Genomic DNA, 25,994 nt, shown 5'->3' on the forward strand with positions numbered 1-25,994 from the left:
GTTCTTTGGTTCTCCCATTCTTGAGGCTGTTGGGTGGATTCCAGTCTGCCCTCCGGGGGTCCTCTGGTTATTTCCACTTGATGCCTTCTTCAGCCGATGGACACTGGATTCTTAGGCTGGCACCTCCCTGATCATTCAGTTATTATCCACACCAAGCATCCATCCACATACATACTCTATCTCTGTTTTAATCACAATTGTTAACACAACAAAAGGGCGGGGAGTCTCTGGGTGCTGTTTCTGTTGTTACAGAGTATTGCTTTGAGTCTCTGTCTGTGTGAATTGCTTTGAGAACAGACTCTGTCTTAGAATGTACTAACGCAATTAGCAGCTGGCAAGTTTCACACATAGAGGGAGAGAAACAGTACCAAAAACCAAGAGACCTCTTAATTAGTAATACCCTGGAATTTAAACTATGGGGAATCAAACTCATTTGTGATTCTAATACAGAACTTCTTTAATCCAACACATATAGGTATTGAGTATATTTAATGATTGCTATTTATAAAAGGTAATTGAACTTACACCTTAGAAAATTCTGTTGCCTTTCTTGTACTTTCTGCTTCATTCGTTTACTTCCTGTGTCTGAATCCGTATTGTCATAGTGCCAAAATAGTAATTTCCTTTCTCTTTATTCATTATTCATTTTATTATACAGTAGATAGGACACAGTTTGAAAGCTGTTTGTCTTTATAATAATGTCAGTATTAAATCGTCATTGCAATTGTTATTTAATTTGCTTTTGTTATACATTATATTGTGGTTGTTAATTTTTTAAATTTTTTTGTTTTAAGAATTTGGAAGAGAACATAAAAAAATTAATTCGAGAGGAAAGAGGAACATGGCAACTGACTCAGGTAAACAAGACATTAACATATTTATTTCATGTATAAACTCCTTTTACATATATTTTTGTTTTAACATTGTAAATTTTTCTGTAATAAAACACTTTTTTTAACCAACCTGGATTGCAGACAAATAGTTCTCTCCCTAGCTGTTGACATATGCTCTTTGGAAAACTGGCAGTATCTGATTATGGATAAACAGTTGGAATTAAAATAATGATATCTAATTTTGGAAACTACTGTGAATTTCTGACTCTTTTTTTTAAAGGCATGGTTATCTTTGTCATAAACCTAACAGGTATTGGTTTGCTTTGCAATAATGATTTTCTTCCTTTTTAGCTTGCTTGTCTAAACCAAAGAGAAGTGGCTTTAGTGATAAAAGTTCCCCATCAGTAAAGAATTGGACTCCTGACATGAATTTCCAATATTTGAATTACCCATTCTCTAGATGTCTTCATTAGGACTAGGAACAGCTTAAATACTTTAATTTCTTCATCTCCTTTAATGTAATACTTTGTTTACAATGTGGTAGCCATGTTGGCCCCAGGATATGAAAGAGATAAGGAAGATGATGTAATATCTATTATTGGACCAGCTTCTGTTGATGAGCTTGGCAAGGTTGTGGGATTGTTTGAAGGCCAGAAGAGGGGGGTTGAGAAAAATTTCTTTCAGGATGTCAAATATGTTTGATGATACCCCATATGGGTTCCAGTTTGGGGTGGTAAGTGACAACTAGAGATGTGCTGTCAGTGATTTTTTTTTTCTGTGTTGAAGCAGCTTTTCTTGCGGTATTTGGGTGACCCTTTCCATGATGTAATCTAGTTGTCTGGTGGAATGTCCTTGTATGGTGACAGCTGTTTTAAGTATGTCTAGGAATCTATGCCTGACTATCTTTTAAGTGCAAATTCTATGCTAACATATTTTTTGTGTGTCTGGGGTGGTTGCTGGATCTGTGGATGAAAGTGTGGTCATCTGAGGGTTTCTTTCATACAGTAATTTGTAGGATTCCACTGCTGAAGCTAATCGTGATGTCCAGGAAGTTGATGTTGGTGTGGCAGTGTTCTAGAGAGAGTTTGATGGAGGAGTGATGGTTGTTGAAGTTGTGGTGGAAATCTATGAGGGAGTTTAAGTTGTCTGTCCAGAGGATAAAAATACCCTTGATGTATCTCAGGTATAATGTTGGTCTCATGGTGCAGTTGTCCAGTAATTTTTCCTTGAGGTGGCCCATGAAAAGGTTGGCTATCCTAGTACTCATGGCTGTTACCATGCTATGGACAAAGTGTTTATTGTTAAATGTGAAATCGTTGTGGTTGAGGATGAAATGGATGCATCTGGCATTGTGTTTTGAGTGGATTTCTGAGCATTTTACATTATCTTGTAGGTATTTGAGGCAGCCAGCGATGCCATCGTGGTGAAGGATGTTGGTGTATAGGGAGGTGACAACCATGATGACAAGGATGGTGTCATGGGGGAGGTTGTTAAAGTTGCAGAGTTTCTGGAAGAAGTTTGTAGTGTCTTGGAAGAAGCTGGCCCTTTGTGTGGTGAGTAGTTTGAGCATGGTTTCTGTGAGTCTTGATATTCCTTCAATAAGATTGCATCTGCCTGGGTTCCCTTGTTTGTGTGTCTTGGGAAGCATGTAGAAGGTCCCTAGGATGGGGTTTTGGGGGTGAGTTTGTAGAGGGTGGTTTTTTTTTCTAGTTGTCTGAGGAAGGATTTGATGGTATTTTAAAATTCCTGTGTGAATTGTGGTGTGTGGTGGTTTTTTTAGTTCTTTGTAGTAGGTGGTGTCAGAGAGTGGTCTGTTGGCTTTGTTGACATAGTCATAACAATTAAAGACTACGATAGTGCCCACATTGTCTGCTGGTTTGATCACTATCTAGTGGTTGGATTTCAGGGTCTGTATTGCCGTCCTCTTAGTGGTAGAGATTGTGGTGGATATAATGTTCATTGAGCATTTTACAGTTGATTTTTTCCTGAAGCAGTCAATGTAATGATCCAGTCTATGGTTTCATCCTCTGCACAATGTCCAGTCAGATAATACTTTTTTCTTATGGCTGTCCATGGGGAGGTGATAGTTGTGGGTGGTGTTTTCTTTTCTGTGAGATGAAATTGATGGAGGAATTCTTCTAGTTCTCTACATGATCATATGTTACCAGGTTCTGTGGAGGGGCAGAATTTCAGTCCCTTGGAGAGTACAGATGCTTCATTTTTGGTTAAGAGTAGTCTTGATAGGTTAATGATTTTGGGGTATCACGTAGTGTTCATGTGCTGGGTCATGGTGTGTTGGTTTCTCCAAGAGATGGTGTTCTGTTGGTTGTGCAGTTACTGTAGTTGGTTTCACTTTTTGTGTGTGTTTGATGGTTGGCATCAGGTATTTTAGATAGTTGTTTTGGGTTTGCTGCATGAACTCCAGGTAGGCTTCCTGATATTTTTTCTTCCAGTGTGTGGGAACATGTGATGACTTCTTGTTGGAGGTGGTCTCTTCTGAAGCATATATGGTGCAGATGGTTCCTCAGTTTTTCTGGAGTCCTTTTCCAGAGCTGCTCTGCATATTTGGAGTCGTAAGTAGTGGCCAGAGAGGTATAGAGGTGCCCCAATAACAACTACATGGGTGAAACTAGACAATCACTACGATTGTCTGGTTTGAAGGAACTCACACAGGGAAAAATGATGAAAGGCAAAAACACCATATCACCCATTTGCAAACACTTTTCACAAGGTGATCATTCCATATCTGATCTTTCAATACTCAACCTCAAAGGAAACCTGCACAACACTTTCAAAAAGCGAGTTTGGGAACTTAAATTCATAATGCTGCTAGACACCAAAAATCAGCGTGACTGAACAGAGACGCTGGTTTCATGCCTCACTACAACAATTTGTAACACACCTGCATGCTAACCCACTTCAACCCCCTTTTTCAGAATAATCTAACCTTTATTGCTCCCTCCATTTCAGGTGGCTTCCTACAACAGGCATTGCCACTTATGCTTAGCAATCTGTCTCAATGTGTATTTAGCTCAGACACTGATTTCTTTCTCCAGACCTGAAGAAGAGATCTTTGTAGTTCAAAAACTTGTACCTTCTACTCACTAAAGTTGGTCCAATAACAGTTATTAAATTACCTGCCTTATCTGTTTAATATAATACTGACATTTTGTATTTTTTTTCCTGTTCAGTCCCTTCAATGTGTTTGTCAATTCTACTGGCTACTCTGCCTTCCTTATTTCATGCAGTGTTGATGACATATTCTGGCTCAGTGGCTAACTTGCTCTAATTCTGTAGATATTCCTAATATCACTGAGCTGTATTTGTTAACTCCTGATTTTGTATATACACATATAATTAATTTGTGGTTCTGTTCATAGCATTTCGTTAAGGATATGAATGACCTTTCAAATTTGGAATTTTTAAAATAGATTGTTCTTCTTTTGCTTCTGATTTCAATAAGCGAAAATTAGTTTTATGTCTTTTTAACAGGCCAGGATTAAAGCAATGTATAATGAGCTAGAGCAAAAGAAAAAAGATAGCATCAAGACAAAAGAAGAAACTATGAAAAGGATAGCAGACATTGAGGGACCAGTAGCTGAACTAGAAGCACAATTTATTGAATATAAAAATATACGTAAAGAAAATATTGAGGTAATTTTTCTTAATTTACTTTTCCAGACAATAATTTAGAATGCAGTTTAAAACACTTGTGGTTAGTTTTGGTGTGTTTACTAATAAACTTACTGGTATTATTGGAAAAAATCAAGGAAAATCAGAGTTAAGGATAAAATTCAATTCTTATGTTTTGTAATTATGCCTTGGGATAATATTTCATATACCTCACTCAGTGACTGTATATACTGTAACATACAACAGTTAAGAATTCTTAACTTTCAATTCACATGCCATAATTGGTAACCCTTCTTCATCTCTCAACTTTTATGTTGTCTATTTTAGTTATTACAAAAGCAAAGAACATATAGCACCGGCTTAGTATGTTTCCTGTACGTTTCTGCTTAGCTGTAAGTTCCAGACCTGGACAGAAGGCAACCAGCCTTTCATCTGCTGCTAGCTTGGGATTCTCTCCTCTTTTCAGCCTTATGGAAAGAGCAATTGAACAAGAAATCCCTCTCTCCAGGGAGATCTACCTTGGGTGTGAGGGAGAGAAAGGGGGAGATTTGTGCCAGGGGTAAACCTCTTACAGGACCTTAACTCCAGGTCCCCAACCCCACTTGTCCTGTTTTTTTTTATATAGGTCACCCTTCTCCGGGCTCTATTTTCCTTGCCAGTTATTTGTCTTTTGGAAGGGTCTTTCTCATATTCCCAATCTGGTGCCCTTTATCTCACTCCCGTCTTATCATCCTTGGAGGGGAGATTGACTAGCCAACCTGCTTCCCCTTCATCAGCTGTTCAGTGGTGTCTGGCTACTTTCCATATATCGGAAGGTGCAATGTCAGTGAGATGGGACATTTCTCTCTTTCTGCCCTACAGGAAAATTGTCAGAAAAGCAAACTGCTTCTGTGTCCAGAAATTCTAACAAGAAGAGTGTGTTGGCCTGCACATGCTCAGTAGATTTTCCTGTGGTCCTGACTGAGGGTGTAAGAGACCATGCAAGCAGATGTGTCTCCAGTTCCTTCTTACTGCCACGTTGCCTGAGTCAGAATCCCTGTGTTCACAGATCTTTCCATTTTTTTCTCTCTTGACAGAGCCTGTTAATAGATTTGTAAATAGTTTTTATACATCATAGCTTTTATATTAGTATATTTAGAGTTTTATAGTATAGATAGTATAACTTGTTTTTCCCCCATCCAGAGGACTCGCTCCTCACTAGAGTGGCTATACTGAGTATGCTTAATCAGTGCAAATTGGAAACAATAGGGCAGACGATCCCCAAAACATCACCAAGCAATTCTTCTTCGAGTGCTGTTCCTGTGGGTGCTCCACTTCAGGTGTCGGTGCATCCTGGTGCCATTGATTGGAGATTGGGACTGGCACTGCTGAAGACGCTAAGGCTGAAGGGTAGATTTGAGCAAGAAGAAAGATCTATCAGTTCTGTTGGTGACTCTGGCTCCAAAACACAAGAACTGTCATCTGCTGGTTCCATCTAGGAGTGTGGGTCTGGACTAATTGCCAGCACCGGCTCACTTATCCAAGGACCGCACTACCTCCCCAAACATGCCAGAACCATTGGTATTGACAGTTGGAACCCCCGGACACTGGGATTTATAGACACCTATACAACATTGGAGAATATCTTTCTCCTTTATCTGTAGCCTCCCATCCTCTCTAGTCTGGTCTTCTTGAGGGACGTTTCTACACCAGAGTGTGTACTACTACTTCGGTGTCTCAAGAACCATCTTATCTCCAACTGTCAGGTAGGAGTACTCCGGTACTGATGGCCCCACCGTTGGAAGGGGAGCAATTTTCAGATTTGGATGAGTCAGACTTTCTAGCTGCTTCTCTAGCTTCTCAGAGACAGCCAAGCCCTGACAGGCAGTTGAGGAGATCTGAGCGCTACCCGTCTAGATATAATTTCCCCAGGGACCTCTGGGATCCGATGCCAGGAAGTCTCTCTCAAATGGCTGACCCCTCTTTCTTGCCTTATTGTGACCAACAGGATCCTTATAGCAGACAACTGGAATCCGCCCAGGAATCTTACCACATTTCTCCTTCCTGGCTCCCACTGGATCCGTTGGAGTATGAGGAAGAGGACATTGATCTGGACCAGCAGATCAGGAATCTCATTCTTATTTCCAGACAAAGCAGTCACTCCTTCCTCTCCACCAGATGATCATAGGCAGTGCTAGGAACTGCTGTAGAGGATTGCCAATGATTTCCAGATACTGCTGGAGGAGGTCCAGGACCAAAAATACCACTGTCTCCTGGATGTTTTGCAACCTGCAGGCCCAAGTAAGGTGGTGGTGGTTCCAGTTACTGAGGCCATCATAGAGACGTCTACACTGGTCAGGCAGTGGTGCTATAAGGAGGGCTTTTGAGACCACTGGGAAGCATTCATGGACAGAGGATTGTTCTCGTGGAATGGACTCCACCTGAGTAGGGAGGGCAATAGACTTCTGGGATGGAGGTTGGCACAACTTATTAAAAGAACTTTAAATTAGGAACTCAAGGGAGATGGTTTGGAGATGCTCATGTAATCTCCATGCATGATTCTAGCATTGACTGGGAGGAAAATCAAGTAAGAAAGGATACAGCAATGGAAAAGGGAGCAGCAGTGTATAGGAGAATGGACATTAAGAGGATGGATAGTGCATATATCAATTAAGCAAATAATCAGGTAGCTGATACTGGCAGTAGAATGACTGTACTCAAGTGTGTGAGGAATCTGGGCAAAGCTAAGGAGAAACTACTGAGATGTCTGTATATCGATGCAAGAAGCCTGGGTAACAAAATGGAGGATCTAGAACTACTGGTGCAGGAAGTGAAATCAGATATTACAGTGATAACAGAAACGTGGTGGAACAGTAGTCATGACTGGAATACAGGCATTGAAGGGAATGTGCTGTTCAGGAAAGACAGAAAATAAAGGTAAAAATGGTGGAGTAGCATTGTATATTAATGATAATCATAGAATATCAGGGTTGGAAGGGACCTCAGGAGATCATCTAGTCCAACCCCCTGCTCAAAGCTGGACCTAATCCCCAAGTAAATCATCCCAGCCAGGGCTTTGTCAAGCCTGACCTTAAAAATTTCTAAGGAAGGAGATTCCACCACCTCCCTAGGTAACGCATTCCAGTGCTTCACAACCCTCCTACTCAAAACGTTTTTCCTAATATCCAACCTAGATCTCCCCCACTGCAACTTGAGACCATTGCTCCTTGTTCTGTCATCTGCCACCACTGAGAACAGTCTGGCTCCATTCTCTTTGGAATCCCCATTCAGGTAGTTGAAGGCTGCTATCAAATCCCTCCTCATTCTTCTTTTCTGCAGACTAAATAAGCTCAGTTCCCTCAGCTTCTCCTCATAAGTCATGTGCCCCAGCCCCTTAATCATTTTCATTGCCCTCCACTGGACGTTTTCCAATTTTTTCACATCCTTCTTGTGTGGGGCCCAAAATTGGACACAGTACTCCAGATGAGGCCTCACCAATGCCGAATAGAGGGGAATGATCACGTCCCTCATCTGCTGGCAATGCTCCTACTTATACAGCCCAAAATGCCGTTAGCTTTCTTGGCAACAAGGGGTAACAAGGATATGAGTCAGCATATCCTTGTTGCCAAGAAAGCTAACCACAGCTTCTCATCCACTGTAACCACTATGTCCTTTTCTGCAGAACTGCTGCCTAGCCGCTCGGTCCCTAGTCTGTAGCAGTGCATGGGATTCTTCTGCCCTGCTGCACTTGTCCTTGTTGAACATCATCAGATTTCTTTTGGCCCAATCCTCTAATTTGTCTAGGTCCCTCTGTATCCTATCCCTACCCTCCAGTGTATCTACCACTCCTCCTAGTTTAGTGTCATCTGAAAACTTGCTGAGGGTGCAATCCACGCCATCCTCTAGATCATTAATGAAGATATTGAACAAAACTGGCCCTAGGACCGACCCTTGGGGCACTCTGCTTGATACTAGCTGCCAACTAGACATGGAGCCATTGATCACTACCCGTTGAGCCTGATGATCTAGCCAGCTTTCTGTCCACCATATAGTCCACTCATTCAGCCCATACTTCTTTAACTTGCTGGCAAGAATACTGTGGGAGACCGTATCAAAAGCTTTGCTAAAGTCAAGGAATAAGACTGTAAAGAAATGAGAAGTGATGGAATGGATAAGACAGTGTCTGTTTGGGCCAAAATAACTTTGGGGAATAAAGCTACTAGAGGTTCCCCTGGGAAACTGCTTGCAGTATGCTACAGACCCCCAGGCTCCAGGATAGAGACCTCTTCAATGTTTTTAATGAAATAAATATTACTTAGAATTGTTGTGATTATGGGAGACTTTAACTTCACAGATATAGATTGGAGTACAAGTGCTACTAATAATAGTAGGGCCCAGATTTTCCTGGATGTGATAGCTGACATTTATTCACCAAATAGTTGCTGAATCAATAAGAGGTGACTCCATTTTAGATTTGGTATTGGTGAATATTGAGGACCTCATAGAAGAACTGGTTGTAGGGGACAATATGGAATTGAGTGATCATGAAGTAATTCAGTTTAAATTAAATGGAAGGATAAACAAAAATAGATCTGCAATTAGGGTCTTTAATTTCAAAAGGGCAAAATTTAAAAAAATAAGGAAATTAGTTAGGAAAGTGGACTGGACTGAAGAACTCAACGATTTGAATATGGAGGAGTCTTAGTTTCTGCAACTTTTGATTTAAATTAATTCTCTCTGAAGCCTGCATCCCAAGTAAGAAAATAAAAATTTGTAGGGAACGGTTGCAGACCAAGCTGGATGAGCAGGCTTCTCAAATAGGTGATTAAGAGAAAGCAGAAAGCCTACAAGGAATGGAAGATGGGATGGATCAGCAAGGAAAGCTACTTCTTGGAGGTTGGAAAATGTAGGGATAAAGTGAGAATTGCTAAAAGCCAAGCAGAATTGGACCTTGCAAAAGAGATTAAAACCAATACTAAAAAGTTCCTATAGCCATATAAGTAAAAAGAAAAGAAGAAGTGGGACCACTGAGGATGGGGTGGAGATTAAAGATAATCTAGGCATGGCCCAACACCTAAACATACACTTTGCCTCAGTTTTTAATAAGGCTAATGAAAATCGTAGGGGTAGTGGCAGGACTGCTAATGGGAACGAGGATATGGGAATGAAAATTACCACATCTGAGGTGGAAGTCAAACTCTAACAGCTTAATGGGACCAAACTGAGGGGGTGCAGATAGGCTATCTCCAAGAATATTCAAGGAAGTGGCACATGAAATTGCAAGCCCAATAGCAAGGATTTTTAATAAATCTGTAAACTGTAAATCTGTATCCTATGACTGGAGAATTGCTAGTATAGTTCCCATTTTCAAGAAAGGGGAAAAAAGTGATCCGGGAGACTACAGGCCTGTTAGTTTTACCTCAGTTGTATGCAAGGTCTTGGAACAAGTTTTGAAAGATAAAGTAGTTAAGGAAATACAAGTAAATGGTACTTGGGATAAAATATAACATGGTTTTACAAAAGGTAAATTGTGCCAGACCCAACCTGATCATCATCTTTGAGAAGATAACTGATTTTTGTAGCCAAAGGAAATGTAGATTTCAGTAAGACATTTGTTACAGTTTCACATGGGAAATTATTAGTTAAACTGAAGAAGATGGGGATTAATATGAGAATTGAAAGGTGGACAAAGAACTGGTTAAAGGGGAGACTACAACAGGTCATATTGAAAAGTGAACTTTCAGGCTGGAGGGAGGTTACTAGTGGAGATCCTCAGGAATCGGTCTTGGGACCAATCATATTTAACATTTTTATTAATGACCTTGGCAAAAAAAAGTGGGAGTGTGCTAATAAAATTTGCAGATGACACACAGTTGGGGGTTGCTGCCAGTGCAGAGGAGGACCGGAATATCATACAAGAAGATCTGGACGACCTTGAAAACTTGAGTAATAGAAATGGGATAAAATTTAATAATACAAAGTGCAAGGTCATGCCCTTGGGGACTAACAAGAATTTTTGCAATAAGCTGTGGACATATCAGTTGGAAGTGACAGTGGAGGAGAAAGACCTGAGTGTATTGGTTGATTACGTGGTGACTATGAGCCTCCAATGTGATATGGCCGTGAAAAAGGCTAATGCAGTCCTAGGTATTTCCAGTGGAGACGGGAAAGTGTTAATGCCATTATACAATGCAATGATGAGACCTCATCTGGAATACTGTGTGCAGTTCTGATCTCCCATGTTTAAGAAAGATGAATTCAAACTGGAACAGGTGCAGAGAAGGACTACTAGGATGATCTGAGGAATTAAAAACCTGCCTTATGAAAGGAGATTGAAAGAGCTAGGCTTGTTTAGCTAACCAAATGAAGGCTGAGGAGATATATGTTTGCTCTCTATAAATACATCAGAAGGATAAATACCAGAGAGGGAAAGAGTTATTTAAGTTCCAATGTGGACAGAAGAATAAATGGATATAAACAGGCTATCAACAAGTTCAGGCTTGAAATTAGATGAAGGTTTCTAACCATCAGAGGAGTGAAGTTCTGGAACAGCCTTCAAAGGGAAGCAGTGGGGGCAAAAGACCTACCTGGCTTCAGGACTGATCTTGATAAGTTTATGTAGGGGATTGTATGATGAGACTACCTACAATAGCGTGTAGTTGATCTGCAACTGCTAGCAGCAATTACCTCCAATGGCCAGTGATGAGGTACTAGATGGGGAGGACTCTGAGTTACTACAGAGAATTCTTTCCAGGTGTCTGTCTGGTGGGTCTTGCCCACATAGTCAGATCTAACTGATGCCTATATTTGGGGTCGGGAAGGAATTTCCCCCCGCATCAGATTGGCAGAGACCTTGGGAGGGATTTGCCTTCCTCTGCTGCAAGGTGGATTCTCTGTAACTTGAAGTCTTTAAATCATGATTTGAGGATTTCAGTAACTCAGCCACAGACAGTAGGTCTATTACAGGAGTGGGTGGGTGAGGTTCTGTGGACTGAATGTGCAGGAAGTCAGACTAGATGATCATGAAGGTCCGTCTGGCCTTAAAGTCTATGAGTCTACGAGAGGCGCTATTTCGTCCCCCCAAGGGAGCTGAATTTCTTTTCTCCCATCCCGTCCCCAACTCTCTGTTGGTACAGGCAGCTATGCAGAGGGCTAGGTCACAACATTAGAAGACCACCCTGACTGACAAGGGCTCAAAGATCTTGTATCTCCTTGGGAGAAAGGTCTTGTCCTCTACAGGCCATATTGCTAGCTATCAGGCCTTGTTAGCAAAATACGATTTTAACTACTGTTCCAGGCTTGTGGACTTTAAGGACAAACTTCCTCCTGAGGACAGAGCCCAATTTCAGTCCTTCATAAAGGAGGGCAAGTTAGTGACAAGAACATTCCTTCAGGCTGCAGAGGATGCAGCAGATACAGTACACAAAAGCCTGGCCACTCGTATAGCCATGAGGGAAGGATTCTTGGCTACAGAGAATTCTGAATTTGCTGAATTTCTTTTCTCCCATCCCGTCCCCAACTCTCTGTTGGTACAGGCAGCTATGGAGAGGGCTAGGTCACAACATTAGAAGACCACCCTGACTGACAAGGGCTCAAAGATGTTGTATCTCCTTGGGAGAAAGGTCATGACTGCAGTAGCAATACAGGTCAACCAGGCAGGGAAGGCACAAGCACACACAAACATCAGTAAGCACAAGGAAACTGGTGGCATACCACATTGTGAGTGTCATTTGAAAATCAGGAAGATGTAGTATTTCAGATTCAAGCAGCCAACGCCAAACCAACTGAAAACTTGGTCCATAGCATTGTTCTGAACTGAGATAGAAACACATAATTCCAAGCATCCCCATTTAGTTGCTGATAAGCTTGTCATAATGCAGTAAAAGAAACACCTTATTTTCTTTGAACCTAGTACATCACTCTCTATGTTCAGGACCCATCAATATTCCAATTTATTGTCCCTAAGTGTGAATAATGATGTTATTGACATGTCATAAGGCACTGGTTCTCCCTTTTTCCTTTTCTTTCTGTGACACTAACAGCATCCCAGTGCAAGAAGGCAAGGGGTTTATTGATATCTGGTAGTAAGTTAAGTGACCAGTTCAGTGTATCTCAACTCACTAATGTCATAACCTTGAAGGTATCATGTAAGATACGAATAGAAAGCTAATAACATACCAATCATTAATATTATTTGTGATGTATGGACTGAAGACAAATGCAAAATTACAAACATATTGGAAATTATGTTATCAAGGTGTGTCTGCCAGGAAAGTCTAAAGTTACTCCACCCCAGACAAAGGAATGTGGTTCTGCCACCTTGAAGGTATTTGCAATGTACAATGAGAAAATGGGAATGCAATGTACATAGAAGGTAAACAGGGGGAGGAGATATTCTCTCAGCAGAGTGAAGAGATTCCAGGAAACAGATCAATTTGCATTTTAGTAAACACCAGTGGGGGAAGAAACTTTTTTCACCACTAGAGTCCATGTCACTTTCCTCACAGCTTGAAGGTACTTTACTTTGAGGGGTAATCTTCAGAAGAATCCATTTCAAGTTGCACGGGCTATAGAAGGGAGGTGCAAAGAACCCTGAGTTATCTTTCACCTAAGAACCAAGCACTTTGGATTTTGTGGGAGGATGACCAGGGTGATCAGTCATTTTGCTGAAAGATAGATGGGTAAGGAAACTACCTTGAACAAAGGCTATAGTTTGTCTTGTTAAGCTTAACCTCTTGAAAGTGTTTTTCGCTTTTATTTTTGTGCAACCATTTCTTACTCTATCCTTTATACCTGTATGCACTGAAAATGGAGGGGGACTGATACAGGGTATAAGGGATATATGTGACAGGTATGTCTTGAATCATTAATAACTGATGATTCCGTCTGGCCATCAAAAATGAGAAGAGCTATTCACCTTTGTTTATCCCAAAATAAGATTCATTTATGAAGACAATAAGAAAATGGTTCATGTAATGTGAGACACTTTGTCTAACGGCCCATAGATTAGCCAAGGTAAGCTATACCAAGTTCATCAGCAAGCCTTTGAGCATCTTTACATTCACCTGACACCTTAATCATTAGTATACTCAGCTGCAACCTTATTTTTCTTGCCACAGGGGTAAACAGAGGATACAGTGAACATCTTCCACCTGCAATTCCATTCTCTCTAGTTCTAAATCTTTTAAGAAACAAATTTGATAAGATGGTCAAGAACCCCCAATGAGTCATGCCTCAAAGTCTCTCTTTTCCTGTTTTTTTTCAGACTGATTCTCTCCTCCTCCCCCTCCCCCCTGCCCCAGGAAACATAAAACAGGATTTTTTCAGAAAAATCAGTGTTAAATATAGTTTAAAAAAAGAGATTCCAGTTCGTGCCCATTCCCAGTCCCCTTTTTTGTGTATCACTTTCTTGAGAAGAAGCTAAAGATTGCAAGACTCAGGAATCAGAGTAGCAGCCGTGTTAGTCTGTATTCGCAAAAAGAAAAGGAGTACTTGTGGCACCTTAGAGACGAACCAATTTATTTGAGCATAAGCTTTCGTGAGCTACAGCTCACTTCATCGGATGCATCCAATGAGAGACTAACCAATTTATTTGAGCATAAGCTTTCGTGAGCTACAGCTCACTTCATCGGATGCATCCGATGAAGTGAGCTGTAGCTCATGAAAGCTTATGCTCAAATAAATTGGTTAGTCTCTAAGGTGCCACAAATACTCCTTTTCTTTTTAAGACTCAGGAAGAGGTTTTTGCAGGATTTGTTGATAGCCTATGTATTATCCTCAGCAGAATAATTTAGGGCTTGTCTACATTTGAAATGCTACAGCGGTGCTTTAGTGTAGACGTTATCTGTGTTGACAGGAGGGGTTTTCCCATCACTGTGGTTAATCTACCTCCCTGAGAGGTGGTAGCTAGGTATGAAAACTTCCATGACTTCTTCCAGCTCACATGAATCTTCTTTTGCAGAATCACAGTTAAGCTAGTGAAGACTTCCATCTCTGTTGGAAGAATTTTCCCAAGCAATCTCATCTACAGTTTACTCTGAGTTCAGTTTTCTTACTATTGAGTCAGACTTGTCAGTCTAGACCCTCCTCTTTCTCTGCCTTCACTTCCTACAGGGACTCAATTTTTCCTTTCTTTCTCTTCTCTGTGTAGCTCCTGTGAAATACTACTTACAATATTTAAACTACCCAATCTCTCAGATGTAGAATAATTTTTTTTGAAAGTATGTTAAAATAATTGAGATAGTTTATTTGTGATGCAGATATAATAAGTCACAACTGCTACATAAAACTACAAAAAGATATTTCTAATAGCTAATAGTATTTTCAAAACAACATGTTAATGGCATTGACTAATGTTGTTAGCCCCTCCCTAAGTAAAATTTAGTAGAAACAATGTGACAAAGATCACATCATTAGTCTTCTGGAGGCCTCAAGGGGTGTGGTATGAGTTATATATCTTTGTCTTTAGCTGTATATTTGTTTCAGTCTTAAAAGCTTGGAAACTATGTTTGCACAAGCAGGTTTGTATCTGAATAATATTAAAAAAATGTTGGTAATTTCATGGAAGAACTTAAACTCTTTGATTAAAAATTGAAAGTATTGCAAGTGAATCAGAATGTGAATGCTATATTTAATGCTGTTACATATGATACATAATTTCATAACTTATCAAAGAAAACACTTTGAATAACTTTATCATTGTATATTTTTTGTACACGTACAGAGTAATTTACAAATTTTACTAGTCATTATATATGTTAATAACTACTTCTATCATTTAATAGTTTGCACTTATACCGATGATGTAAATATGTTTAGTACAGCAGATATGAAAAAAACCTAATTTTCTGGATATGTTAATTAATAATACACTGGATTAGTGAATGATGTAAAAATGAGAAATCCCAATATGCTATTCTTTCTCTTCTTACAGTTTCTTAGTAGCTCTCCTAAGTACTATTTCCCTTGTTAGTTCACAGTCACTAAACCATAAGTATTTCTTGTCTCCCTTACGCTATTTTCATGTAGGTCGTTCAGAACACACATTTTGAAAATAGTGTTGTAGCTGTGTTGGGCCCAGGATATTAGAATGTAGCGAAGAAAGATTCACCGGCGCGGCGCCTCCTGCTGGTCATCCTGGGAATTAGCTCTTGTCCAGCCCGAAGTGCCCTCTGCAGGCCAGTGTCTTGCCAGCTGCTGGTCCTGTGTCCCTCCTGGACCCCGGTGCCTTCACCTTGGAGTTCTGCCCCAGCAGTACCCCCTTATTCTGGGTCTCCCCTTCCAGGGGAACCCCCAACCCTCTAAACCCACCTTGCCTCAGTGGCTACTGCCAGTCATCATCTAGCCCCTGCTCACTGGGGCAGATTGCAGTGTAATAGCCACTCATCATTGGCAAGGGGTTAGGACCTGCTGCCTCTGCCTAACCCCAGGCTGCACCTTTGCAGCCCCAATACCTGCTTTGGCCTTTCTCAAGGCCTGCAGCCTGGGGGTTTACCATGATGGAGCTCCCAAGTTCCTCTTGCCTTTTCCCAGCCCTGCTCTGTTCCCTGTACCCTGAGCTCCCAGGCAGCTAGGTCCTTCCCTCTCCACCACTAGAGAGAGACTGTGACCCAGCTCCTCCCTGAGCCCTTATATAGGGCCAGCTGTGGCCTGAGTGGGGCATGGCCCCAGCTGTGGCTGCTTCCCCAATCAGCCTACCCTATTGGTTCCCCGGAGCAGCCCTTTCCCAGGGCTGTTTTAACCCCTTCAGGGCTGGAGCAGGGTGACCGCCCCATTACACTGAGAGACAATGTGAGTGAGGTACTACCTTTTATTGGACTAACTTCTGTTGGTCAGAGAGAGTTTTTCAGCTTATCCAGAGCTCTTCTTCAGCTCTGGGTAAGCTCAAAAGCTTGTCTCTCACCAACAGATGTTGGTCCAATAAAAGATGTTTACCTCACCCACCTCGTTTCTCTATTTTTGAACATAGAAAGTCTATGTGTTAGCTGGCAAAATAAACTCATAGAACCATTGGGAGGAAAGGGGTTTGCTTATAATCAGTGGTGAAACAGTGATATTTTTCTATATGACAGAATACAATATATGAATCAACATAGCTGTGTGTGTGTGTGTTTAAAATGCTATTTATATAGTTTGAAGTGGTTCTGAATGTATACACACAAATATATAATGTAGCTACTAAGTGAACTAGATAAAAAATGTTTAAGTGAAACTAAAGATGAACTTATAAATTGAAACTTTTAAAAAAGAGTATTTAATGGCTAATGTGTTTTATAATTTCCCAAAGAAGAAAAGGACAATTACTTTTGAATACTAACACATCTGTCTATGCATATATTTTCCAGAAACTTTATAATCTGAATCAGAAGATGCAAAAACTAGATGAACAGAAGAAACAAGCAGAACAACAACTGGAGCACAAAAAGAGTTACATGATGAATCAACTAGCTGATATACAGGTGAATAGTGTAATATCTGCAAGTTGTTTTAAAACTGCAAATTTATTAGGCTTAATTCCAAAGGTTAACCTGTAATTTCTACTCAGTTGCTCTGAATTTGTGTCTGTGTGTACATACTATATATACTATTTTCTGTCTCTTGCTTGAACTAACCTATCAGATCCATAGCCTTGAGACAGGGTAAAGTACAAAGCAGAATTGATATTGGGGTCATTGAGAAGTCCTATGTTTTCTTCATTTGCTACACTGGCTCAGATAGCTTGGGGGGCTTTAGAAAAGCAATGGAGAAAATCAATAAAGGAAGAAAAAGATTTTGGCTGTAATAGAAATTGCCTGCTGATTACACTTTTGCTCAGTAGATGGCATCTTCTTGTAAATGATGGCTTATATCTTCTATATTAGTTACTAAACTGTATAATCCACAAAGAGAATTATTTAGCATTTTATTACTGAACACCACATTTTATATAAATATGATTATAAGCAGGTATAAGAAATCAGGATTTTCTTTTCAGGATTCTTTTTATTATTGTTATCCTTTCATTTGTGTAGCATATAAAACTAAGTAAGATATCATACTATCAAGGACGAGTCATATAGTTTATAGGTAAACAAAGAGAAAAAGCTTTTGGTTTAACCATAGTAGCCTTTTTATTTCGTATATATTGTAGTTTTGGTAGGGAAAAATTCATCCCCTGAACAGGAAAAAATTACGTTAGGGACCAGGAAACTCAATGCTGATTCTTTCAGATTGCTCCCTTTGGGGTGGGAAGACAGAGTCTATATCTACACTACCATGGTAAGCTGACCTACACTACACAACTCCAGCTATGTTATTCACATACCTTATGCTGAGTTACCGCAGGGTCTACACCGCAGGGGGTCGAGGGGAGAAAATCTCTCATTGACTTACCTTACTCTTCTTGTCGGGGGTAGAGTACAGGGGTCAACTGGAACGCGATCTGCAGTCGATTTGGCGGGCCTTTACTAGACCCGCTAATTCGACCACCAGTGGATCGATCTCAGAGTGTCAATCCCGGCTGTAGTGTACACCTGCCCTAAGTTTTTTGTCTCCATCCTCTTAACAAATGTGCAGAGGTTGAGATCTACCAAAGCAGCAAAGACACTGATACAGAGGTCAAGTGACTGCACTGTTCTTCAGGGCACTCCCTTCCTATGCTAACACTTCCTTTGCAGATATGTCCAACTATCTGCTGTCCCCTAACCCACCACTCAGGTGATGTTTCAGTTGGAGGGGTATGCCACAGAATGTAATGTGGAATGGGGCAGCACATTATGTTCTGTGAGGACATCTCCAGAGATTTGAGTCAGTAACAGCAATTCTATATGTAAAAATATTACAAACTTAGTCTGATATGGTATCTTATAGCTCTGGAGGGCTAGCAAGAGGAGTTTTAGACTGCTGTAAAGGGGATTCTTCTTTGAATAGTGTCCCTATGGATGCTCCCCTTCAGGTGCACATGTGCCTCCATGCACCTTTGATCAGAGATTTTCAGTAGCAGTGTCTGTTCGTCCTTCGCATGTGCCCTGTACATCCTCATGCCAAGAATATATGGGACTGTGTGAGCCAACCACCCTCAGTCCCTTCTGAACAACCCTTGGCCTGAGATGGAGTATCCAGAATGCCCTCTTTACTCAGGCTGTTCTTGGTATAGTTTAGTTAGTTAGTTAGTTAGTTTGTTGGGATTGTTGTTCCCCTTTTATTAGCCTTTTTCCTGATTGAGGGGTGGTTTTAGACTTGTTTTCTGTGGTATGGGAGGATCCCCAGACTCTAAGAGTCTTTCCTGCCAGGCAGCTATCCTGGTCAATGACAAAGTTTCTTGGTGCCTCTGCAGTTTGGGGGACACCCATATCCTGAGTAAGTGTAAGACTTGCTCCTTCTTCAAAAGCAGATCTCAAAAAAAAAAAAATCAGAGAGATTAAATTCAAATTATTGGTGATTGAGCAAGCCCTAAGACTGGTCTCTGACCTGAGCTCTGAGAACCGCCTTGCACCCTGGCCTCTAAGCACACTTAGTACCCCATCAACTTCAGGATCCTTGTCACTTAGAGCCTCAAGGGATACTATTGCTGCTACCTCACCCACCTCTGGGTTTTGGTCATTGAAATTCTCAGGGAAGCCAGCATCTGCCTCAATATCAACAGTACAGGGAGCTTCATATTCTAAGTCTCTGGGTACTGATAAGAAAAGTAGGAGTCCTAGATCTCCTTCTAAGATGTCTCAGTCGCTGTCTGAGAAAAATGTTCTGGAGACCTCAGTTCCCAAAGGGAGTTTTGTTGAGGCTTCCTGTGTCTCCGGTACTCTGAGGATATCTGAAGTGTCCTCTAAGAGTCATACTACTACCAAAGAGGATATGGTACTGAAGATGACTTCGTCTTTGGGTAGTCCTATCCATATCAGTAGAAGTTCTGTGCAGAGCTGTATCACATCAAACACTTTTGTATCCCCAGTAGCTATGCCATTATCCTATAGCTCTGCATTGGTAGTGCTGGAGTCTGACCCCGGACATTCTGATACCAAACATTCAGGGTCCGTAGCACACACAAACTCAAGACAGATATAAAACATGGTACCGAAAACGGAATCCTGTGGAGGCCATCTAACTCCTGCCTACGTACCACTGGTGCTGTAGAGTTTAGTATTCAAAGGTCCTTCTTGTCTTGAATGAGCCAGAGTACCTATTACTGGCACCGGACATCTGTTTGCACCGAGATCCTCCAGGTTATCAACTCCATATTTTTCACTGGGACCTCCTTCTATACCGACTTTGACCATCCAGAGTGAACAAGTATCACCTCCCCTTGAGTATGTTGACAATGACTCTTCTGAGAGATTTTGGTACAGGATTCTCTTGCTTATTCTGTGAGACAACGTTCTCCTGTCCATTCTGAGCGGACAGATGACTTTGACCCTTGTCTAGCTGGTATGATCAACGGAAGATGCTTCCTCCCGTGCCCTATGGGCCCCACAATGTTCATAAGAGCCCTGAAACACACTCAAGGAATATAGGCAGAACCATTTTCCACTGTCTTCACTCCGACCAGTAGAGGAGATCTTTGAGGAGCAGGAGGTAAGGGCTGACAAGTAGGCAACACCTCACACAAATATTTCATCATCATAGCCAGATGAGGCTGTAATGCCTCCACCACCTTCCATGGCAGATGTCCTTAGACAGTTCCAGGAGCTGAAGAAACTCATTGCTTATGCTTCATATGCCTTTATAAGAGTCCAGGATTCCTATCATAAACTCCTGGACATTTCCGTTCGTGTTGCCCTCCCGGTTTTTTGCTAGAGCCTGCTAAGGTCATCTGTAAATATGCTGACAAAAAATGATTCTGTTCCAGCCAAGGACTCAGAGTTTTTATTTTAACACGCAACACCAAATTCCCTGGTTGTGGACAGTTAATGAGTGCAGTAGACAACACAGTGCTAAGTCTACCCCTTACAACAAAGACCAGAAGTGACTCGACGTCTTCGGTCATAAGAGTTACTCCTCTGCAACATTGCAATTCAGAATAGCTAACCAACAAGCATTCATGTGAAAGTATGACTTTCTGAATTATAATAAGTTTAACACCTTTATTGAGCAGTTGCCAGAGGAGCACCACAAGCAATTTAAAGCCATCATAAATGAAGGGCAACTCTTAGTGGAAACATCATTCTCGGCCTCCTTAGATTCAGCTGATACTGCAGCACAGTCAGTCCATTTCCACTGTGATTGTGATGCAACAAGCTTCATAGCTTCAGTTGTGCAGCTTCCATAAGAGGTGCAAAGTACTGTTGAGGACTTGCTTTTTGATGGTCTTAAATTGTTTGCTGAGTCTACCAATGACATTCTTCATGCTTTAAAAGATTTGAGGGCCACACATAGATCCCTTGGGATTTATATACCTGCAAATAAAAGAAAATTCAGCAGGTCTCAGACAACTCAAAGATTTTGCCCAGTTTCTTTCTCTAGTTTCCATAGACCTTCTGAACCACCTGCCAAGAGTCCTAGGTTCTCTAAAAAGAAGCTACAAACTGCAGCAGCTACCTCATCCCAGCCCTCTGTTTTGTCCAAGTGCCAGTTTTGAGTTCAGATCATCCATTCCACAAGATTCTACAGCTGTGCTATCCTATCCTCCTCCCCACCTTTGGATAACACTTCTCCCCCTTTCAACCTGCATTGGAGAGAATAACATCCGACAAATGAGTTTTTGGAGGTCGTAATATCAATTATTCAAACTATTTCATTTCCATCCCAGCCCCCTTCCCCATCCCTTTTCAGCGACCCATCTCACAATCAGTAGGTGAGACAGGAAGTCACTTCCCTTCTATGCTTAGGAGCTATAGAACCAATTCTAGTCCAGTACAAGGGAAAGGGGTTCTGTTCCAAGTATTTTTTGTTCCCTAAAAAGAATGGAGGATGGAGGCTTATATTATATGTCAGATTCCAAACAATTATGTGAAATAGCAGAAATTCAGGATGGTGACCCTTGCAGCTGTAATTTGCTCCTTAGATTCTGGGGATTTGTTTGTGACTTTCAACCTTCAGGATTTATATTTTCATGTCACAATTCACCCTTCTCACAAGAAGTTTCTTCATTTTACAGTCAACCACAATCACTTCCGATACCATGTGCTCCCCTTCGGACTCTTCTCTGCCCAAGAGTATTCTCAAAGATAATGGCAGCTCTAGTTGCCCACCTACGTTGACTAGGTATAGTTGCTTTCCTTCATCTCAATGATTGGCTTCTCAGAGGTCAATCTTAACCAATGACAAGGTCTCTGTTCCACAGTTTAGGCCTTCAACACAATCTCGAAAAGTCTGTTTTGACCCCAGTTCAGTGGATAGATTTTATAGGAACTTTTCCAAATGGTGCAATAGCCAGAGTTTATCTACTTGTGGACAAGTTCACACACTTGAAAATCATATTGCAAGAATTCAATTAAGTTCTCAAACGTCGTCAAGAAATTGTCTTCAGCTGTTAGGTCATATGGCAGCTTGTATCTTCATAGCCCAACACACCAGATTAAATCTCCTGTGTTTCCTGGGATAGTTCAGGACAGTTTATATAGTGAACAAGCACAGTCTGGACACGCAGGTGTCTGTTCCCTATCAGGTTCTGGACTCAATCAGTTGGTGGAAAAATCCTGTATGGGAGTTCATTTCATTCCTTTAGTTCAAGCTCTTTCTACCATCGTTATTACATCAGATGCATCCCGCTGGGATAGGGAGCGCATCTGAGACCACACACCATCTAAGGCAAATGGTCTCCCCATGAGAGTCTTCTGAACATCAATTATCTGTAGTTGAGAGCAGTCAGGAATGCTTGCACTCACTTCTTTCCACTGGTCTGAGCCAAATCTTTCAAGACTGCCACAGACAACGTAGTCTGCATGTTCTACATCAATTGTCAGGGGAGGGCGTGCTCCCCCTCACTATGTGCTTAGGTGATAAAACTCAAAAATTGGTGCATAGCCAACCAGGTAGTCATCTCCGCTTCTTACCTCCTGGGTATACAGAACACCACAGCTGACGAACTCAGCAGACACTTCTCCCAGAGTTGGATTCACAAGTCATCAACAGCATATTTCTAACCTGGGAGATTTCAGAAGTGTTTTTGCCACCATCACCAACACAAAGTGAAGTAATATTACCCAAGAGGGGGACTCGATCCTCAGTCACTAGGAGATGCCTTCCTTATTTCATGGGTAAGGAGTCTTCTTTACACTTATCCACCAATGCTGTTGCTCGTAAAATTTCTCAGCATGGTCAAGCAAGACAAGGATAAGGTCATATTGATTGCACCTATTTGGCTGAGACACATTTGGTATCCTTCATTGATTCGACTTGCTTCTCGTCCACCACTGACCATTCCAGTCAGTTGCTGCCTGTTGTCTCAGGATACTCAAGTGCTTTATCCCAAATTGGAAGTTCTGTGACTCCAGGTGCGGCTCCTAGATGGTTCTCTGGTATAGAGACTTCCTGTTCAACAGAGGTACAGCAGGTGTTGTTAAACAGCAGAAAGATATCTGTGATAAATACTTGCCTTCAGAAATGGAAGTGATTTCACCAGTGGTGTACCTGTCATTAATTCTCTCTTGTTCCCTCTTCTCTTTCCACCATCCTGGGCTACCTGCTAGAATTAAAAAGATCAGGTCTCACTATGAGTTCCATCATGGTTCATTTGGTGGATATTGTGATACTCTGTACCTCAAAGTAGTACTCTGGAACTCTCATATTCACCACTGTGATATTATTATGATGTGTTTTGTACAAAGTATGCCTTGTGCTATATCATTTAAAAAGTCTTAATCTGTTGAACATTAATATCATGTTGAATTGTATGTGCTATCATTGTGTGTGAAGTTATGAAGTATTGCTATATATAAGGATTTAGTTGGGGATTGGTCCTGCTTTGAGCAGGGGGTTGGACTAGATGATCTCCTGAGGTCCCTTCCAACCCTGATATTCTATGATTCTATGTTACTGAAATATGTTGTGAGGTTGGGAATGCCCACGGCTAGCCTTTCAGTTACAACAAAAGAGTAGCCATCACTAGCCAGATGGTCATCAATGGCTCATCAACACACAGTCCATTCTTCCTGAAGCTTCTTGGAGAAGGCACGTACACCAGGAGGGGCGGGCTAACCACATCACAGCAAGGATCTTTCTAGCAGCTGGAAGAAAGTATAAAAGAGAGACAGTGACATCATCGCTAGGCCTCTCTTCCCCCTCATCTCAGCACCTGGAAGAATGTCTGCAAGAAAAAGACATTGAACTGGGAAAGTTTGGTCCCAGGCTGGAAGGTAGTCCCTTGAATTGAGGAACTGTAACCTCCTTGTACCATCTTGCAGGGTGAGAAAAGCTGTTTGATTCAACTCTTGCTTAGACTAAAAGTTTAGGATTTAGAATGTGTTTGCTTTTATTTTCTTAATGTAGCTATCTCTGACCTTTATGCCTACCACGTATAATTACCTAAAATCTATCTTTCTCTAGTTAATAAACTTATTTTAACGTTTTATCCTTACCAGTGAGTTTGTCTTGGGAAATCTGCTCAGGTTACAAAGGCTGGTGCTTGTCCACTTCCCTTTGACGAAGTGGTGAACTAGGTAATGAATTTACACAGACCAGGTTTCTAACCAGTGCAAGATGGTACATTCTGAGGTGCAAGACTGGGGAACTGGGGGGAATTCACTGGAGCGTCCCTATTGATGGTTTATGAGTGACTGGAAGATGATTCATGTAACTCAGCTGGGTGTGTCCTTGCCTGTGGATGTCTGTAAAAGTGCAGTGCCTGACAGAGGCGGTAGCTTGACATCAGCATCACAATGTGAGAGGCAACCTAGGCTGGTTGGTTTGGAGGGCTCAGCAGTCCCAGGTTGCACACCGGGGACCCCATCACAGCCAAAACAGCCTTTTGCTTGTCTGTGGAAGGTTTTTCAATTTTTGCTTGCCCCACAATGTCAAGTTTCCTCAGAGGACTGATTAATCTTTTTCCACAGATCATAGAACTTACTCCAGTATGGGACTTGAACCTTGTCCTTAATTACCTTGTGAAATACTCCTTTGAGCCAGTAGCTATGTGTTTGGTGCTTCACCTGTCCATGGAAACAACTTTCTTGGTGGCCATCATTTCCGCCTAGAAAGGTGGAGAATTGAGGATTTTAATGGCAAACCCTCCCAGTGTTTTTCAAGGAAAAGGTTTCATTACAACCACACCTCAAGTTTCTACATAAAGTGTCTTCTGACTTTTATATTAACCAGAATATTCATCTTCCATTTTTTTTCTGAAACCACATCAGACTAGGCAGGAAGCTGTCTTCCATACCTTGGACGTCAGGAGGGCATTAGCCTGTTGTTTGGACAGAACCAAACCATTCAGAAATCAAGTATCAGAAGGGTAACTGTGTTAGTCTGTATCCACAAAAACGAGGAGTCTGGTGGCACCTTAAAGACTAACAGATTTATTTGGGCATAAACTTTCGTGGGTAAAAAACCCACTTCTTCAGATGCATTGAGTGAAAATTACAGATGCAGGCATAAATATACTGACACATGAAGAGAAAGGAGTTACCTTACAAGTGGAGAACCAGTGTTGATGGGAACAATTCAATCAGGGTGGATGTGGTCCACTTCCAATAATCGAGGAGGACGTGTCAATATCAAGAGTGGGAAAATTTGCTTTTGTAGTGATCCAGCCACTCCCAGTTCCTATTCAAGCCCAAATAAATGGTGTTAAATTTGCAAATGAATTGTAGCTCTGCAGTTTCTCTTTGAAATCTGTTTTTGAATTTTTTTTTGTTGAAGGATGGCTACTTTTAAATCTGTTATTGACTGTCTAGGGAGATTTAAGTGTTCTCCTACTGGCTTTTATAGGTTACTATTCCTGATGTCTGATTTGTGTCCATTTATTCTTTTACGTAGAGACTGTTTGGTTTGGCCAATGTACGTGGCAGAGGGGCATTGCTGGCACACGATGGCATATATCACATTAGTAGATGTGCAGGTGAATGAGCCCCTGATGGTGTGGCTGATGTGGTTGGGTCCTTTGATGTTGTTGCTAGTGTAGATAGAGGGACAGAGTAGGCAACAGGGTTTGTTACAGGGATTAGTTCCTGGTTTAGTGTTTCTGTGGTGTGGTGTGTAGTTGCTGGTGAGTATTTGCTTCAGGTTGTGGGGCTGTCTGTAAGCAAGGACTGGCCTGCCTCCCAAGGTCTGTGAGAGTGAGGGATCATTTTCCACGATAGGTTGTAGATCATTGATGATGTGCTGGAGAGGTTTTAGCTGGGGGCTGTATGCGATGGCAAGTGGTGTTCTGTTATTTTCCTTGTTGGACCTGTCCTGTAGTAGGTGACTTCTGGGTACCCGTCTCACTCTGTCAATTTGTTTCCTCACTTCCCCAGGTGGGTACTGTAGTTTTAAGAATGCTTGATAAAGATCTTGACAAAGAAGAATGTTTGATAAAGATCATTCAAAAAGTCTCCCAGGTTGTTTGTTTCAAATGGGGACAGATCTAAAGGATCCACAGTCTCCACCCAGAGACTCTTGAGATGGATCTCTGAATGTATTATTTCATATTATGAC

The 25,994-nt window shown here is 41.4% G+C and overlaps 1 protein-coding gene across 1 annotated transcript in view; it reads left to right on the forward strand.

Annotated features, from left to right (window-relative positions):
• The window catches only part of CCDC178 (coiled-coil domain containing 178), a 357,920-nt gene that overhangs the window by 109,739 nt on the left and 222,187 nt on the right, over window positions 1–25,994 (forward strand). Inside the window, 3 exon segments of the mRNA XM_073331282.1 lie at window positions 795–857; window positions 4,326–4,487; window positions 16,790–16,903. Coding sequence (XP_073187383.1) covers window positions 795–857; window positions 4,326–4,487; window positions 16,790–16,903 — 339 coding nt within the window.

This window comes from Lepidochelys kempii, chromosome 2, assembly GCF_965140285.1.
Source record: "Lepidochelys kempii isolate rLepKem1 chromosome 2, rLepKem1.hap1, whole genome shotgun sequence".
Classification (NCBI taxonomy): domain Eukaryota; kingdom Metazoa; phylum Chordata; order Testudines; family Cheloniidae; genus Lepidochelys; species Lepidochelys kempii.